The sequence below is a fragment of the Plecotus auritus genome (assembly GCF_963455305.1).
Source record: "Plecotus auritus genome assembly, chromosome: 1".
In the NCBI taxonomy this organism is placed as follows: domain Eukaryota; kingdom Metazoa; phylum Chordata; class Mammalia; order Chiroptera; family Vespertilionidae; genus Plecotus; species Plecotus auritus.
Window position 1 is genome coordinate 146,349,219 of NC_137770.1, and position 19,596 is coordinate 146,368,814.

A 19,596-nucleotide genomic window follows, 5' to 3' on the forward strand; every position below is an offset into this window, starting at 1 on the left:
GACTTAGCACATTGTATGAAAAAAAAGGGGGGCGGGAATCAGCCAACAACTAGACATGACAAGAATAGTAGCAGTGGAAGTCTAAATAGAAGTGAAATAGGAGGAGGAAGATGGCGGCTGGCAGGATGGAGGTGAGGGGATGAAAAAAGAGTGTATGGATGTGTGTGGTGAGTGTGTGAGTGAGTGAGGGTCAGTTAAATCCCTGTAGGAGCAGCAGGGGCTGGCAGACCAGGGTCTTTTGGACAGGGAGAGACTACCACCGCTCCGGGCACTCCCAGGACTGCAGGACTCCGGCACGGAGCCCACACCATCTTGAAGGGGAGAACATGCTTTTTTTAGGAACTCATCATCACCACCAACCAAACCGGCCTTGGAACTGCCCCACGACCCAGCAGCCACTCCGGCCAAAATCCTGCTGTCCCACCCACAGACCCGCAGACCGTGGGACCTCCACCTCCAAAGGTGCACCGTTCCTGCAGCAGTAAGTGCAACTTTCCCCTCCCCAGGCCCAGAACTCCGGACACCACATTCGCGCGTTTCCAGCACACAGGCATTCAGGGAACACCACTCCATAGGCAGTGCCTGGGAGCCACTGGGAGCCCCCACAGGTGTGATTTTGTACAGACAAGGGTGTGCAGCCCTGCACTAGAAATTCTGAACTCCCTCTTCCTGAATAACTGCTCACGGACACCCCAGCTGTGCAACTTCAGTGCCAGGGCCCCTCAAAATGCGTCAGATCTCTGCACAGGCAAAGGCACCTCCACACTCATGCATTTCCAAGGAGCAGGCCCCCTGAGCCCATCTATCCACAGCACACTCGGGGGAGCAGCTATGAGACTCTGCTGGGTGTGATTCTGCACAGACAAGGGCGTGCTGCCCCACAGCAGAAATTCTGAATTCCCTCTTCCTAAATAACTGCCCACAGCCACTCCAGCTGCTCAACCTCAGTGCCAGGGCCCCTCAGAGTGCGTCAGAGCTCTGCACCAGCAAACGCACCTCCACAGATGCGAATTTCCAACAGGCAGGCACCTTGAGCCCATCTATCCACAGGGCGCTCGTGGGAGCCACTGTGAGTTCTCCCTGGGTGTGATCTTGGACAAACAGGGGCACACTCCCCCCCAGCAGTAGAAATTCTGAATTCACTCATCCTGGATACCTGCCCACTGATGCCTCAATTATGCAGCTACACTGCCAGGGCCCATCAGAGTGTTTCAGTATGCCTCACTGGCAAATGTACTGCGGGTGCCCCTGTGAGCCACCACTGGGAGCGAGTGCCTATCAACCACAGGTGCAGCAGCAAAAGCTGAGTCTGCCCACCCCACAACTACAGAACTCTGGACACCACAGTCACGCCTTTTCAGAGTGCAGGCCCCCTGAGCCCCATCACCCCAACAGACAGTTCCTGGGTGCCACTGTGAGTCCCCACTGGGCACACGTGATTTCAATTAAGGGTGCAAGACAGCAAAAATTGGGACACCCCCCCTGCATGGCTGCTGACTTCTAGACATTGCAGTTGTGCCTCTCCAGCTCACAGGCCTACATCATGAGAACCCAAATAGCTCAAGTAGGGAGCTACACTAGATTACCAAGCCCTGGAGACCTGAGAGATTACACCAGTAGCACCATCCCCAAAAGAACCTGGGTAGCAAAGCAACTGGATCTACAATTAAAACATTACAGGAAAACATGGGAAGACAAAAAAGCAATCCCCAAAGGAAAGAGGAATCACCAGAAGGGAGTTAAATGAAATTGAGGCTAGCAACATACCAGAGAAAGAATTCAGAGTAATGGTTCTAAGGATGCTTAAATAGCTGGATGACAAATACACACAACTCAATGAGAATTATAAGGAGATGAATGAGAATGTTGCCAACATGAAAAGGAACCAAGAGGAGATGAAGAATGACATAGCTGCAATAAAGTACACAATGGAAGGCTTAAACAGTAGACTAGAAGAGGCTGAGGACCGCATCAACGAATTAGAAGACAAGGTAGGAAAAAACACACAAACACAGCAGCAACTGGAAAGAAGACTTAAAAAGTAAGAGGAGAGCCTAAGGGAGCTTTGGGACAACACAAAACGAACAACATTTGTATAATAGGGGTACCAAAAGGAGAGGAAGAGAAGCAAGGAATAGAAAACCTGTTTGAAGAAATAATGACAGAAAACTTCCCTGATATTGGCAAGAAAAAAACCATGCAAGTCCAAGAAGCACATAGAGTCCCAAACAAGATGTACCCTAAAAGACCGACACCAAGACACATCATAATTAAATTGGCAAACACCAACAACAAAGTAAGAATCTTAAAGGCTGCCAGAGAGAGACAGAAAGTTATCTACAATGGTTCCCCTATTAGAATATCAACGGATTTCTCAACAGAAACACTCCAGGCCAGAAGGGAATGGAATGAAATATACAAAGTGATGCAAAGCAAGGGAATGAATCCAAGAATACTATAACCAGCAAGGCTATCATTCAAAATTGAAGGTGGAATCAGGAGCTTCACTGACAAAAAAGGGCTAAGAGAGTTTATTACCACCAAACCAGCAATGCAAGAAAAGCTAAAGGGACTGCTGTAAAAAGAAGAAAGAGAAAGGCAAGAAGAAATACAAACATTAAGGAAAAATATGACAACAAACATGTACTTATCAATAATAACATTAAATGTAAATGGATTAAATGCACCAATAAAAAGACAAGGGTAGCTGAATGGATAAGAAAACATGACCCATATATTTGCAGTCTGCAAGAGACCCACCTCAGAACAAAGGATTCACACAGACTGAGAGTGAACAGATGGAAAAACATTTTCAGGCAAATGGAAATGAGAAAAAGCTGGGGTTGCGATACTTATATCTGATAAAATAGACCTCAAAGTAAAGGGCATAACAAGAGTTAAGGAAGGCCACTACATAATACTAAAGGGAGCAATTCAACAAGAAGATATAACTCTGGTAAACATATATGCACGTAATACAGGAGTACCCAAATACATAAAACAACTTCTGGAAGATATCAAAGGAGAGATTGATAGCAATACAGTCATAGTAGGGGATGTTAATACCCCATTGACACCACTGGATAAATCATCTAAACAAAAAATCAGCAAAGAAACGGCAATCTTAAAAAACACACTAGATCAGATGGACTTAATTGACATCTTTAGAACATTTCACCCCAAAGCTACAGAATATACATTCTTCTCCAGTGCACATGGAACATTTTCAAGGATAGACCACATATTAGGACACAGGTAAAGTCTCTTCAAATTCAAGAAGATAGAAATCATATCAAGCATCTTCTCAGATTACAATGGCATAAAACTGGAAATCAACTACAATAAAAAAAATCCAAAAAAAATCAAACACCTGGAGACTAAATAGCATGCTATTAAACAATGATTGGGTTACCAGAGAGATCAAAGAAGAAATAAAAAACATCATGTGACAAATGACAATGAAAACACAACAATACAAAATCTATGGGACACAGTGAAAGCAGTCTTGAGAGGGAATTCATTAGCTCTATAAACCTACTGCAAAAAACAAGAAACAATGGTAATAAATTACTTAACCCTACAACTCAAAGAGTTAGAAAGAGAGCAACAAGAAAAGCCCAGTGTAGGCAGAAGGAAGGAAATAATAAAGATCAGAGTGGAGATAAATGACATTGAGACAAAAAAAAACAAAACAAACAAACAAACAAAAAACACAATACAAAAGATCAACAAAACCAAGAGCTGGTTCTTTGAAAGGATAAACAAGATTGATGAACCTCTAGCCAGGCTTACCAAGAAGCAAAGAGAGAGGACCCAAAAATCAGAAATGAAAGAGGAGAAATAACAACAGACCCCACAGAAATACAAAGGATTGTTAAAAAATACTATGAACAACTCTATTCCAACAAATTGGAAAACCTGGAGTAAATGGACATATTCCTACAAAAATACAACCATCCAAAACTCAATAAGGAAGAATCTAAACATCTCAATAGGTCAATGACTATGGAAGAAACTGAAGCAGTCATCAAAAAGCTTCCAGCAAACAAAAGCCCGGGGCCAGACGGCTTCACAGGAGAGTTTTACCAAACATTTAAAGAAAAACTAAAACCCATCCTCCTCAGACTATTCCAAAAAATTCAAGAGGAAGGAACACTTCCAAGCTCCTTCTATGAAGCCAGCATCACCCTAATATCAAAACCAGATAAAGACAACACAATGAAAGAGAATTACAGGCCAATATCCCTCATGGACATAGATGCCAAAATCCTCAACAAAATTCTAGCAAATAGGATCCAGCAGTACATCAGAAAGATCATACACCATGACCAAGTAGGATTTACCCCAGGGATGCAAGGATGGTACAATAACCACAAATCAATAAACGTGATACATCACATAAACAAATTGAGAGATAAAAACCACATAATTATATCAATTGATGCAGAAAAAGCATTTGACAAAATCCAACACCCATTTTTGATAAAAACTCTCAGCAAGGTAGGAATAGAAGGATCATACCTCAACATAATTGAAGCCATATATGACAAACACACAGCCAACATCATACTCAATGGGCAAAAACTAAAACCATTTCCCCTAAGAACAGGAACAAGACAGGGATGTCCGCTTTCACCACTCCTGTTCAACATAGTACTGGAAGTGCTAGCCATTGCAATTAGACAAGAAGAAGAAATAAAAGGCATCCAAATTGGAAAAGATGAAGTAAAATTGTCATTATTTGCAGATGACATGATACTGTATATAGAAAATCCTAAAGACTCCATCAAAAATTTTTAGACTTAATAAATGAATTCGGCAATGTAGCAGGATACAAAATTAATGCCAAGAAATCTATGGCATTTCTATACAACAACAGTGAACTTACAGAAAGAGAGACTAAGAAAACCATCCCATTTACCATTGCACCAAAAAAATTAAGATACCTAGGAATAAACGTAACTAACAAGGTAAAAGACCTATACATGGAAAACTACAGGACATTGAAAAAAGAGATAGAGGAGGATATAAATAGATGGAAGAGCATACTGTGTTCATGGATTGGTAGAATCAACATCATTAAAATGTACATACTACCCAAAGCAATCTATAGATTCAACGCACTCCCCATTAAAATACCAATGGCATATTTCACAGACCTAGAAAGAACTCTCCAAAAATTCATCTGGAATAAAAAGAAGACCCCGAATAGCCGCAGAAATCCTGAGAAAGAAGAACAAAGTAGGTGGGATCTCAATACCAGATTTCAAGCTGTATTACAAAGCCACTGTTCTCAAAACAACCTGTTACTGGCACAAGAACAGGCATATAGACCAATGGAATAGAATAGAAAACCCAAATATTGACCCAAATCACTATGCTCAATTAATATTTGACAAAGGAGGCATGAACATACAATGGAGTCAAGATCTCTTCAATAGATGCTGTTGAGAAAATTGGACAGATACATGCAAAACAATGAAAGTAGACCACCAACTTACACCATACACAAAAATAAGCTCAAAATGGATAAAGGACTTAAACATACGACGAGAAACCATAAAAATACTAGAGGAATCCACAGACAGAGAAATCTCAGACATATGCCGAAGCAATTTCCTCACTGATACTGCTCCTAGGGCAATGGAAACTAAAGAGAAAATAAACAAATGGGACTACATCAAAATAAAAAGCTTTTGCACAGCCAAAGAAACCATAAAAAAACAACAAGAAAGCCTACTATGGGAGAGCATATTTGCAAATGTTATCACTAATAAAGGTTTAATCTCCAACATTTACAGGGAACTCATACAACTTAATAAAAGGAAGATAAATGATCCAATAAAAAAATGGGCAACGGACCTAAATAGATATTTTCAAAAGAAGACAGAAGGAAGGCCAAGAGACATATGAAAACATGCTCAAAGTCACTAATTATCCGAGAGATGCAAATCAAAACGACAATGCGGTACATCTCTCACCCGTCAGAATGGCAATCATCAACAAATCAACAAACGACAAGTGTTGGCGAGGATGCGGAGAAAAAGGAACCTTCATGCACTGCTGGTGGGAATGCAGACTGGTGCAGCCACTGTGGAGAACAGTATGGAGTTTCCACAAAAAACTAAAAATAGAACTCCCATTTGACCCAGTAATCTCACTTCTAGGAATATATCCCAAGAAACTAGAAACACCAGTCAGAAAGGATATATGCACCCCTATGTTCATAGCAGCACAATTTACAATAGCTAAGATTTGGAAACAGCCTAAGTGCCCATCAGCAGATGACTGGATCAGAAAATTATGGTTCATCTACACAATGGAATACTACACTGCTATAAAAAATAAGGAATTCTTACCATTTGCAGCAGCATGGATGGAATTCGAGAGCATTATGCTAAGTGAAATAAGCAAGTCAATGAAAGAAAAATACCACATGATCTCACTCATTTATGGATAATAAAGAACATTATAACCTAATGAACAAAAAGATAGATACAGGGGCATTAAAGCATCAAACAGACTGTCAAATTACAGCGGGAAGGTTGGGGGGCGGGGGGAAGATAAGAGATCAATCGAAGGACTTGTATGCATGCATATAAACATAACCAATGGATGCAAGACACTGGGGGGTGAGGACATGTATTCCCAATGCGGTGGGGGGCAATGGGAAGATATGTACTACCTTAATCAATGAAAAAATAAATATCTGTTGAATGAAAAAAAAAAAGAGAGAAAGCTAAAAACAAAAAAGTGCAATAGCAGCTAGAGTAGTGAGAATAATGTTCTGCAGTGCTGACCAGATGTGTCTCATGTAAAGCAAAAACTCCTGGGATTAATTAAACAGTGTTAGCATCCTAAATAAATGTTTTCTCTGCGACAGAAGGGACGCCAGTGGCATTGGCTACACAGAAGTCTTAGTGCAGTGGTTGGCAAACTCATTAGTCAACAGAGCCAAATATCAACAGTACAAAGATTGAAATTTCTTTTGAGAGCCAAATTTTTTAAACTTAAACTTCTTCTAATGCCACTTCTTCAAAATAGACTCGCCCAGGCTGTGGTATTTTGTGGAAGAGCCACGCTCAAGGGGCCAAAGAGCCGCATGTGGCTCGTGAGCCACAGTTTGCTGACCACTGTCCTAGTGAATAGCAGGAGAGGAAACTGAAAGAGGTAAGAGATGTAGGAAAGAAGTGAGAAATTTTTTTAAAATCTTACTTAGTAAAAAGTATGCCTGGAACAAATATGCCCATGTTCTCCAGGGTGATTGAAATAAACATTTATCTATAATAATAAAAGCATAATATGATAATTAAACCAGACAGCCAAACGACCTTCCGGACATCCCTCCGGGCAACCTTCTGGAAGACACCAGGGTTGCGAGGGCCGAGGCAAGCCACCGTGGCTGTGAGGGCCGAGCCTCTTGCACGAATTTCGTGCATCGGGCCTCTAGTTATACATAAATCAGGACATTGTGATCTGGTGGCAGCTAATTTAATAAATCTCTGATTGGGTTGATATCTTGCATGGCTCCAGCTTGAAATGCAAAGATCAGCTTTTCTCCCCTGACTTGGTCAAGGTCAATAATGCAATCAATATAGCTTACACTATGTAGATGGAATTGTTAAGGTGCTGAAACAATTCTGATTTTTAAAAAAATGTTGATACTAAAAGTTTAGTATAATTGAATTATAAAATCCACATGGCAGTCTAAAATAATCAAAATTTCAAAATATGTATCAATAGAGATTCTATGTATCCTCTCTATCCATATTTTCTACATCATTTTATCTGAAACAGCGAATAAGATGCCAGCAATGTGAGTAAAATAGCATCAGATATTCAGTAAGCTGAAGAGATCAAAATATGTCTAAATCTGAAAGTCCATCTGACATACTCTAATACTTAAGCACATGTGGTGTTAGTAACTACAGTAGATGTAAACCTCAGATCAGGATGTGGTGAGCGTGTGTGTGGGGGAGAGGGTAATGGTAGGTTGGGCAGGATGGAAAATGCTCATTTTTGCCAGTTGATAACTGAGGCTCACTGTTCTCTAGATTGAGAATAAAAGATGACTTATTCTACTAACTAAGCAAAGGAATCTGTCCTTTCACTTGTTGATTTGACATTTTTCACTGCCTATTGAACAAAATTTGTATTCCCATATCCAATATGATCTTTACATAGAATTTCCAGGAAGTCAAGTATAATAACTCTAAATTAGAAGTCAGAAGAATTGGATTCATATCCTAACTTTTTTTTTCTTAAAATACCGTATGAGTTGGGGCAAGAAATATAACCTCATATTCTTAGTTCCTTCATCCGTAAAATGAATAGCTTAGATTAAACATATTTCAAGGACCCCACCAGCTCTAAAATTCTCTGAATCACTAAGCAAGATAAAGCAATGAACTAATTTGATTATGGTTTTTCAGCATAACTAGGCTGCTATAATCAGAAGGGCTCTCCTGAAACACATTATTTTTCTCCACTTCTGGCTTGAATATATTATGTTTTCTATCATAATGGTATAATGGATAGCCCTGAATGCTTTCAGTCAAGTAGATGCAAATTCCCTACAGCATACAGTCCTTTGATTAAAATAACATTTTATTACGGATGGAATAGCTCCAAAACACAATAATGTTCTTCAGGTAGCAGGTGTTCCTGTATTTTTTCAAATGACTAACTGAAAAGATGCGAAGGTGTTTTGTTTCTTGATGAGTAAACAGATGTATACCCATGACAACAAAATGTCAGACACAGGTAAATTAAAATATTCTCCCCAAATTCTTTATAGTGTATTAAAATCTACATATTACTCATCATTAATTAACTTCATAAGAAAACAAGTGAGTGGAAATATGAATAAAGTTAAATATATTTATAAAAACAAGTTAACTTTTATGTTGTAGAACTCTTACTCTACTCCTGAGCATGTGCTTTTTTGTTTTAAATCTTAGATGATCTGAAAAGCAATACATTTAAATTTGATGAGAATGTATCAAATTTAAATAAGTTAAAAGGTAGGTTAAAATGATCAATGTTATCAAGAATAAGTATACTATTTAAAAATGAATTATTGCTAAATTCAGAAAAATACATGACCCATGGATTTTAATTTAGATTATCAACATCCAATCTTCCTCCATAGAACAAAAACAAACAGATTGTATAACATTCTAATCTTGATTTTTATAATCCCTGGGTTCAACTATTAGCTCATCTAGTATCTTATAACCTTGGACTTAGTACTTAGCCCATCTGAGTCTTCAGTGAGGAAGGCAATGCAAAGCAGAGATCACAACCAGTTCCCATTGACTACATCCCATTCTCAACATGGCTTGGCCCAAGCAGTGAGTGTTAGGCAACAATCCTTCTATTTGACAAACTATAATCTCACAATAAAACTAGCTGTATTTTTTAAAGTTGTTACTGCTCTTGAAAATTTTTTAGCTACTTCATTTCATCATGGTTATTTTTTACATTTATAACTAAAGCAAACTTCAAAGAAAGAAAAATATTAAGGTTAATTTCTCAACAAAATACTTCCTCTATCTTCTTGTAATTCACTTATCACTTTAAGACCCAATGGTTACATTTGTTTCAATTACACCTGTTTAGTTAAAAGTAGTTCTCATACCACTAAAAGCAAGAAACATAGAAGTAATACATATATTATGTAAAATAATACTGTTCTTTACTAAATATTCCCTAAAGCAATAGATTTTCTTTGTTGGGATTTCCCTAAATTAACTCTTTTATTACAGGAGCAGTTTAACAATTACACATATCCATTCTAAGAACTATTATTCATTTTGTTTTCCTAAAAAATAAAATGATTCTATGCAATGAATTTGGATCTCAGTAAAATAAAATCTCCATCTTATTAGGAGAGGGAAATATGCACTATTATCAGTGAAGGACACTTAGGGATAGTGAGGGGTAAATATATAGGTTTTGGATGTAAATATACCTGAAAGCCAACTCCCAGTCTGTTACTGACTGATAAGTAGCCATGGGATGGTTATGTTATTTCTATGAGACTCCTTTATTCCCTATTATAGTAAAATTGGAGCTCACATTATTTAACTCAGAGGGTTGTGCCAAGAATTACATGAAATAGTACATGTTGATGTTCAACAAATAGCATGTGGTTAGTTTTCAATAAATGTATCTATTATTGCATGTTATTGTGGTTGTGCTCTACAAGCAATACTAACCTTTAAAACTATCCTACCTAATAAAAGAGTAATATGCAGACTGACCATCACTCCAACACACAAGATGGCTGCCCCCATGTGGTCAAAGATGGCTTCCCCCATGTGGACACAAGATGGCCACCACAAGATGGCCAGCAGGGGAGGGCAGTTGGGAAGGACCAGGCCTGCAAGGGAGGGCAGTTGGGGGCAATCAAGCCTGCAGGGGAGGGCAGTTAGGGGTGACCAGGCCAGCAGAGGAGGGAAATTGGGGGAGACCGGGCCTGCAGGGAAGGGCAGTTAGGGGTGACCAGGCCTGCAGCGGAGGGCAGTTAGGCGTTGATCAGGCTGGCAGGGGAGCAGTTAGGCATCAATCAGACTGGCAGGGGAGTGGTTAGGAGCAATCAGAAAGACAGGCAGGCGAGCAGTTGGGAGCCAGCAGTTCTGGATTGTGAGAGGGATGTCCAACTGCCCATTTAGGCCCGATCCAGGGCCTAAATGGGCAGTCGGACATCCCTTATAGGGTTCCAGATTGGAGAGGGTGCAGGCTTGGCTGAGGGACACCCTCCCCCTGCCCGTGCACAAATTTCATGCACCGGGCCTCTAGTAATATTATTAAACTAGAGGCCTGGTGCATGAAATTCGTGTATGGGGGGGGGTATCACACAGCCCTACCTGCACCCTTTCCAACCTGGGACCCCCTGGAGGATGTTCAACTGTTGGTTTAGGTCCCATCCTCTGCCAGCCTGATCACCCCAACTGCCCTCACCTGCAGGCCTAGTCGCCCCCAACTGCCCTCCCCTGCCAGCTTGATCACCTCTAACTGCCCTCTCCTGCTGGCCTGGTTGCCCCTAACTGCCCTCCCCTGCAGGCATGGTCTCCCCCCACAACTGCCCTCCCCTGCCAGCCTGATCACCCCCAACTGCCCTCCCCTGCTGGCCTGGTCGCCTCCCCCCCCCCACAAGTACCCTCCCCTCCTGTCCTGGTTGCCTCATGCAGCCTGCTGTTCAGTAGTTTGGTTGTCCCTCACTAATTCCCCTGCTTGCCTGGTCACCCCACGCAGCCTGCTATTTAGTCTTTTGGTCACTCACCCCTCTGCCGGCCTTGTCACCCCAAGCAGCCTGCTTTTGGGTCATTACTGTTACTGTGACGAAGTCTGTGACAATTTGCATATTTCTCTATTATTAGATAGACTAGAGGTCCATCTTGCCCAGTCCTGATCGGGGCCAATTGGGGCCAGCCAGCCAGGAGGAGGGACTGTGGTAGGTTGGCCTGCCATGGGAGATTGGCTGTGGGAGCGCACTGACAACCAGGGGCAACTCCTGCGTTAAGCATCTGCCCCCTGGTGGTCAGTGCTCATTGTAGCTACTGGACAGTTGTCTTGTCATTCGGTCATCTGGCTGTAACAGTCACTTAGGCTTTTACATATATAGACTAGGGGCCCAGTGCACTATTTTGTGCACTTTGAAAGGATCTGTGGGCTGAGAGGCTGCGGTAGGCACAGGGGCTGGTCTTGGCCCATCCTCCACGACCCTGCCCAGCCCCTCCTGCCATGGCCCCCAGTCCTTTGTCTGCTGGAAGCCCTGCTCCCGCTGCCATTGCTCTCACGTGCTGACGCCAGCCCCACTCACACCAGCTGATGGCGCAGAGTGATTGGGGCTGGTGCCAGCAGCGGGTGTGAGCGGGGCCTGCACCATCAGTGGGTGCGAGTGGCAGCTGCTGCCCCAATCACCTTTCAGGAGAAGGGGAAGGTGGAGAAACCCTCAGGGGCGATCAGGGCTGGCAGCTGCCACTTGCACCCACTGATGGTGTCGAGTGATTGGGACTGGCGCCTCCACTGGCAGTGGGTGTGAGCGGCGGCTCTAGCACCAGCAGTGGGTGAGAGCTGGGCTGGTGCTGGCAGCAGGTGTGAGTGCCGGGAAGGACCATGACGCACGGGAGCAAGAATTTTCAGTAACCACCAGAGGCTCACCCCGATGACAGCGACCGGTGCCCTGCTTTGGTAGGGTGCCCCCACTCATCTGCTCCACCATTCCGCAGTGGCCAACACCCACCATGTTCTGCACACGCCACCTGGTGGTCAGCACACGTCATAGCAACCAATTTTTCTGTCGTTTGGTTGTTCGGTTGTTCCAGTTGTTCCACTGTTTGATCTATTTATTAGCCTTTTATTATATAGGACTAGAGGCCCAGTGCATGAAATTACAGCCTCTCACGGTCTGGGAACCCTAGGGGATGTCCTACTGACAGCTTAGTCTGGCCTCCCTCTGCGGGAGGCAACCAGGATGATCAGGGAAGGTGCCACCCCCATCACCCCACTGCTGCAGCCACTGCCAGTCACCGCAGCCACCAAGGTGTTTTCATCAACACGGACTCCAGTCCCTTCACCACGAAAAAATGTCAACTTCCTTTATGCATTTTCAAGATGTCTCTTTCATAGGATATGACATTTTCTTTTTTTTTTTTTTTAATCCTCACCTGAGGATATGTTTCCATTGATTTTTAGAGAGCGTGGAAGAGAGAAAGAAAGACAGAGAGAAATATCAATGTGAGAGGGACACTTTGTGGGCCCCGGCCAGGGAGGATCCTGCAATCTAGGTACATGCCCTTGATCAGAATCAAACCCGGACCCTGTGGTCCGCAGGCTGAGGCTCTATCCACTGAGCCAAACTGACTAGGGCAGGCTATGACATTTCTTAGCCCCTCCAGCAGTGGACCTTCGTTTTTTCCTCCAGGAGTGAGGTGGAAAACCCTAGATCACCTTCTTGGATTCTTATTACCCAAGTTACCAAGAACACTGCGAGTGGCGTACAGGGAGCTTAGCCAATGAGCGATCAGAAAAGGTGTTTCTTCTGCAGCTCACGTGCAGAGGTGGGACTGCTGGCATGCAGCGGCTGGCAGGTCACCCTGTCTGCTTCCACTCCAGGCCTGCTCAAGCCCCCACGGCCGGCGCTGGCAGACCCCCACCCCCGTCTCTGTTCTGGGCCTGCTCAAGCCACTGCAGCATCTGTGGCTTGCCTCACCTCCCACGCAGTCCCCTCCTGCCCACCTGTGCATGCAGCCTCCTCCTGAGCAGTCATGACATTACAGCATCCTGGACAATTTGCATATTGCCTTTTTATATATATAGATTATTGTTCAATATAATGTGACTCTTGCAACTGATTGCATGTCTGTATTTCAGATTTAGATTAAAAGTTCTCAGGTATGACCAAAATGTTATGCATATAATACAAAACAGCCATTCCTTTGTCCCAAACAAGGATTGTCCTGAGCTTGGCAGTGGCTCTAGGAGGATACCACTCTTCCTGCAGTGCCTTCACCCATCAGTCCTTTCTCTGAATAGCTAGGATGGGCACATAGGGACTAAAACCTCAAGGTCTTGCTCTCAGGATTTTATAGTCTCTCTGTTGAAACAGAATAAATATAAATGAATAGCCAGGGAGCAGGAAGAACTTCTAGAATTTTGAGGGACACTCGGTTTAAAAGATGAGAAGAAAAGAGAAAAAAATGAAAGGCAGATTCCCCACCGCTCTTGTTTGCCATCTGGCTGGGATGCTTTCAAACTAATGAGCAGGGTGCAGTCCAGCCTGGTTCCACAGAGAAAAGCCTAAGAAGATCTTTGTAATGATGATAAAAAATATATGCCATACTAACTAGCAAAATAAAATGATTGCCCCAAAGTTCATGAAAAAATCAATACATGCTATAAACTTTTTCTCTCCTTTGTAATTAATGTCACTAAGTGAGAATAGACAAATATTTTAAATAAGTTTTTTTAATATGTTAGGTAGATAGGTTTTTAAAAATGTTGTTAAATGTCCATGGGTATGTAGGAATTCAACATGACTCATTAGGAAGATGTGTCTCAAAACAGTTTAATTGTACATTTTATAGCAATATAAAGTGTGTGTCTATAATGTAAGAGAGCTGAAATGCAAACATGAGTGGAACAAATAATTAAAGCAAAGTCTGCAGAGCTGAACCAATCCTCTGCATGGTGCACATCACATACGTATCACATTTAACAGATACTAGGAAAACAACCCTGTGGGAACTGCAAGCATTACATTTTAGTAAGTCTTCCAATTTAAATATAAGAATAAATCACTGCAATATTTGCTGCATGTATTTTATTAGGCTGGCTTTCCTGCATTATTATTGCAGAGCCCTAACTTACAAAGTTAGCTCAAGTTTCAGATAAAACATGGACTGTGTAGATATGTGGGCCCAGTTTTCTGGTCAGGCATTTCCGTCAGTGTCAGGGAACTTCACCAAAGCTCCTGCACAGTGAAGCAGCAGTAGCCTCAGGAGCATGATTTTAAAGTCAGCTTTCTTAAAATTCTAACTAGATTCTTGAAATGAACAACACACACACACACACACACACACACACACACACACACACACACACACACACACCTTTTTGCTGCTGTTTGAACTTGCCAAAGAGTAAGGTATATGAACCAAGTCTCATTAATATTAACATATACTTTGTTATTTTGTTCCCCGAACACTATCACTTTATTATACTAAATTAAAGCCCGAACAGAAACATCCAATTAATCCTCAGGAATAAAATGCATTACTGTGTCATAGTTAATAAGCAGTTCAAAGTAATCATACCTTGATCACTCTCCTGAGTAGTGCAGTTCTTTGCACGGTGTGCTTAGAAACCAGAATATCTAATATCAGTTCCTTTAATGATCACTCACATATGAGTTAAAATGGATAGTCACTCTTCTTTCAGATGTACAAATACTCTACTTTCTTTTACTAAGAAAAATAGGGGCGGAAATATCTAAGTAGAAGAAAAAACGTACCTGTCTTAGATAGATTGATAACATAAAAAGTGTCTCTGGGATTCAATCATAATCATAGGGGATGATGTTGAGCTCAAAACTGGTTTATAGGCTCAGCTTACTAAACTCCACAGACCATTTGAACCACAGCAGGAGCTAAAGGAGGCTTTCTCTGGCCCTGTTAGCAGAGTTGTAATTAAAATCTTTTTGGCCATGTGCTATTTGTAGGAAACTTCACTAAACTCAGAGGCATCATGGGCAAAGATCCTACCTTAATGAGAATCTGAATGGACCCCGTGGCCTTTGCAGATATGAAATACCAGAAGCTCATGGTGCATGCAGCACTGGATTCTTGCCACACACCACTCTTGAGGTGTGCTTCTTCACCCCGAAGGCCCACTGGAGTAGCCTCCAGATACAAAAAATGCCCTAGGAATAAGGACAGGATTCAGATAGGATAAAATAACAATGAGGGAATTATTTCAGCTTTTCCATCTTTTAGTTATTTATAAATTAAAGTATACTTGACATATGAATGGTCAACAGACACATAAAAAGATGCTCATCACTAATTATCAGGGAAATGCAAGTCAAACCATAATGAGATATCACCTCACACCTATCAGAATGGCTATTTATAAAAAAGACAAGAAATAACAAGAGTTGGTGAGGATTTGGAGAAAAGAAAACCCTCATGGACTATTGGTAAATTGGTGCAGCCACTGTGGAAAAAAGTATGGAAGTTCCTCAAAAAATTAAAAATAGAACGACCATATAATCCTGGGTGTTTATCTAAAGAAAATGAAAACAGTAATTCAAAAAGGTAAATGTGCCCTAGCTGGTTTGGCTCAGTGCATGGAGCATCAGCCTGTGGACTGAAGGGTCCCAGGTTTGCTTCCGGTTGGGGGCATATGCCTGAATTGCAGGCTTGATTCCGGTTAGGGGACGTGCAGGAGGCAGCCAATCAATGATTCTCTCTCATCATTGATGTTTCTATCTCTCTTTCCCTCGCCCTTCCTCTCTGAAATCAATAAAGATATTTTTTTTTAAAAAAAGGTAAATGCACCCCTATGCTTATTGCAGCATTATTTACAATAGCCAAGATATGGAAGCAACCTAGGCATTTCATATGATCTGAGCTGCCAAACAAAAGGGAAATCTAAGAGGCTTGCTTCTAACTCACTGACAGAACAATTTCCAACTGTATGCTTTTAGCAAAGTATTTTATAGTATGCAGATTAACTCATCTGACAAGAAATTTACGCTATTGCATCAACAAGATAGTTATAGAAATCATTTAGTGGACCCATCAGACTATCCAGTTATTGAAAAACAATGCAAAAATTACCTATGAGAAATGAATAAAGAAACTTTTAAAAATGCAGTCATCAGTAGAGTGCATAAATGAAACACAGAATTTTAATAGGCAACACAACAGGAAACATGTTGAGTTTTATATTTGTGTATCCAACTATCCCAAACATTGTATGTACATAGAGCTCAGTGCTGGGGTGGAACTTAGGCCTTCCATTTTCTAGTTTGGTCAGGCTGTCTTGGAGAGCTTTGTTTTTTCATAGGCCTGTGGAATTTCAATATGTAGACTTTTTTTTTTTCTACTCTGTAGCACCCAGGAATTCAGGGCCTTTCTTGCTAATGCCCTATATCTTTTCACCAGTATATCTGAGACTTGCCTTCAGCTCTTCATTGTAAAAACGACAATCCCCAACACCTTTAACCTATGAATCTTACAGTGACATTGGCACAGCACCTCTACAGCTTTCACATTGCTTTCCTTGTGTGCACATGACCTCATTTGATCTGTACAACCCATTTGGCACACAGGGGTAATTGTACTATCACCATTTGAGAGATGAGGATTTTGAGAATCTGAATAGATCAAATGAGTGGCAGAATTCAGAGTGTGTCCTTTAGGAAATGTACCTTATGGCAGCATACATTATCATCTATCTACACTTATCAGCATAAGATTAGACTGAATACTCACTGTTCTGGGTTGAATTGTGTTCCCTAAGAGATGTTCAAGTCCTTATCTCCAGTCCCTATAAATGTGACCTTATTTGGAAATAGGCTCTTGCCAAAGATCAAGTTAAAATAAGGTCATTAGAGTGGGCCATGATTCAATATGTCTGTGTCCTAAAAAAGGGAGGAGGAAATTTGGACACAGAGGCAGATATGCATGGAGGGAATACAATGTGAAGACACAAGGAGAATAGCTTCTGCAAGCCAAGAAATGTGAGGTTACTATAGGCTGGGAGAGAGACATGGAGCAGATGCTTCTCCCTGAAGGCCCTCAAATCCAGTCCCACTGACACCTGGTTTCATAATTTTAGCTTCCCAAACTGTGAGAGAATAAATGTTTGTTGTGTATACTAATAAATGTTTGTTATTTATACTCTCCAGTTGGTGGCACTTGGTTATGGTAGTGCTTGGAGACAAATACACTCATTAAATGTTTGACTTACTTGCCTTGGAACCTAGGTGGTCTCTCCAGAGCACTCCAGTTGCTCTCAGGGAAGACAAAGTGATGCTCATTGTGAATATGATTAGAGTGACTATACCAACCTAACAACCTACCATTTTCATTTCCATGTGTGTGGTCTTTGGGGGGTCTTAGGCTTTGATGAGAGCCAACTCCCAAAACCCAATCAAAGTTTTCAGCCAGGGAGTTTTGCCAGCCACACCAGCCTTGTTCAAAAGTACAGGAGCTCCCACATTCATTTTCATCAGTGGAATCTCCACAGTCATCTACAAAATTACAGCTTTGCTCTGGTTTATAACATTGGCCATTCTGACATTCCCGATAGCCATGTGGGCAGGAACCTAAAACATAGAAAACAAAACAAAACAAAAGAAGGATGAAGAAGTTAAAAGGTAGTAAAAGTGGATTCACTTCAATATATAAAGAAATATGGTGTTCTTAGGAGTTTGAATTTTCTGACCCCTATCTCTCCGTCCTAATTCTCCCCAGGGTCCCGGCCTATAGATCACTCACAAGGATCATTCAAAAATGGAAAAAAAAAAAAAAAGAAATATAATTTTATTGATCTAGAAAAGTACCTCAAGTCTCCTCAAAAACAACATTTCTTATAAGCAATATTCAAGGATGTAAATTTGATCCAAAAGCCAAAGTGAGGCTTCCCATTTTTTAATCTGAAACAAAATCGTTAGGGTACTAAGAGGCTATATATTATGGTGCATTTGGAAGTATATTCCATTAGTATCCATACACTCCAATATTTATCAGAAGCCAAGCATATATATGATACTTCCTTTAAGTAGGGGCAAGGATATAAAGGTAATAACAAACTATCCAATAGCTTTTTCTCCACAATGCATATTTATCTGCCAATTGTTTGGAATTTTAGAAGTAACTTCCTTATAAAGCAAGGTCAACCATAAAGATTTTTTCACAAAGCTTAAGATAAAGAGCAATATTTTTGAAGACCTGAGTTTGAACTATGACTCTGAAACTTATCAGTTACATGATTTGATGAGCTTTTAGTTTTCCTATTTAAAAAGAGAAAAAATAATAGTAAATGTAGATAGGTTAAACTAAATAAAAAGCCCACTGTTTATGTCAATAGCATCTAGAACAGTGCCTGGCCCTTATTTAGGTGATCAGCAAATATAAGTCAAATAAATGAATAAGTAAAATAAAGTGCTTTAGAAATTATAAAGCAGTTCAGTATGCTTATTGAAGGTATTATTATTATCTTGCTCCAATATTACAATAGAACCATTGATAACAATATTTCAGTAGGCAAAGTTTCTTGGAGATCAAACTTGGGACATTAGCTTCACATTTGCTCTGTGACGCTATAGTAGCAGAAATTTTCTTCCAGTCCATCTTTTCCATCTGCCTGGTGATGGAACTGATAATTCCATACCTAGATAATTCCACTTCTAGATGATAATTTCCATAGCCTGAGGCAAGTTGCCCGGTGGTGAGGGTTGTGTGGGTTAGAGCTAGAAGGTGATTGAGGGATTTGTCCAAAGGTGTTTATTAGCAGGAAACTCCAGTTAATAAAATCTTATCTACCAAAAAAACCACAGTCCAATTAAAAAATGGGCATAGGTCATAAATTGACACTTCCACAAACAACAAACAATAAAAAATAGTGGTGAGGATGTGAAGAAAAGGGAATCTTCATGCACTGTTGATGGGAATGCAGACTGATACAGTCAATGTGAAAAGCAGTGTGGAGATTCCTCAAAAAATTAAAAATGGAACTACCTTATGATCCTGAAATTCCACTTCTGGGGATATATCCAAAGAAACATGATATACTAATTCAAAAGAATATATGCACCCTATGTTCACTACAGAATTATTTACATTAGCCAAGATTTGGAGGCAGCCAAGTGTCCATCAGTAGATGAGTGAATACAAAAGCTGTGGTACAGTTTACACAATAGAATATTAATCATCTGTACCAAAAAAAAAAAAAAAAAAGGAAATCTTACCCTTTGCCACAGCATGGTTAGACCTGGAGAGTATGCTAAGTGAAATAAGCCAGTCAGAGAAAGACAAGTACTAATGTACAAAACAAACTATCAAACAAAATAGAAGCAGACTC

General features: G+C 41.0%; 1 protein-coding gene across 1 annotated transcript in view; it reads right to left on the reverse strand.

Moving 5' to 3' along the window:
- MALRD1 (MAM and LDL receptor class A domain containing 1) overlaps nt 1–19,596 on the reverse strand; it is a gene marked incomplete at its 5' end in the record, with an annotated part of 676,620 nt that overhangs the window by 303,811 nt on the left and 353,213 nt on the right. Inside the window, 2 exons of the mRNA XM_080679375.1 lie at nt 15,270–15,427; nt 17,594–17,839. Of these exons, the coding sequence (XP_080535501.1) occupies nt 15,270–15,427; nt 17,594–17,839 (404 nt within the window). The remainder of the gene's footprint in view (nt 1–15,269; nt 15,428–17,593; nt 17,840–19,596) is intronic.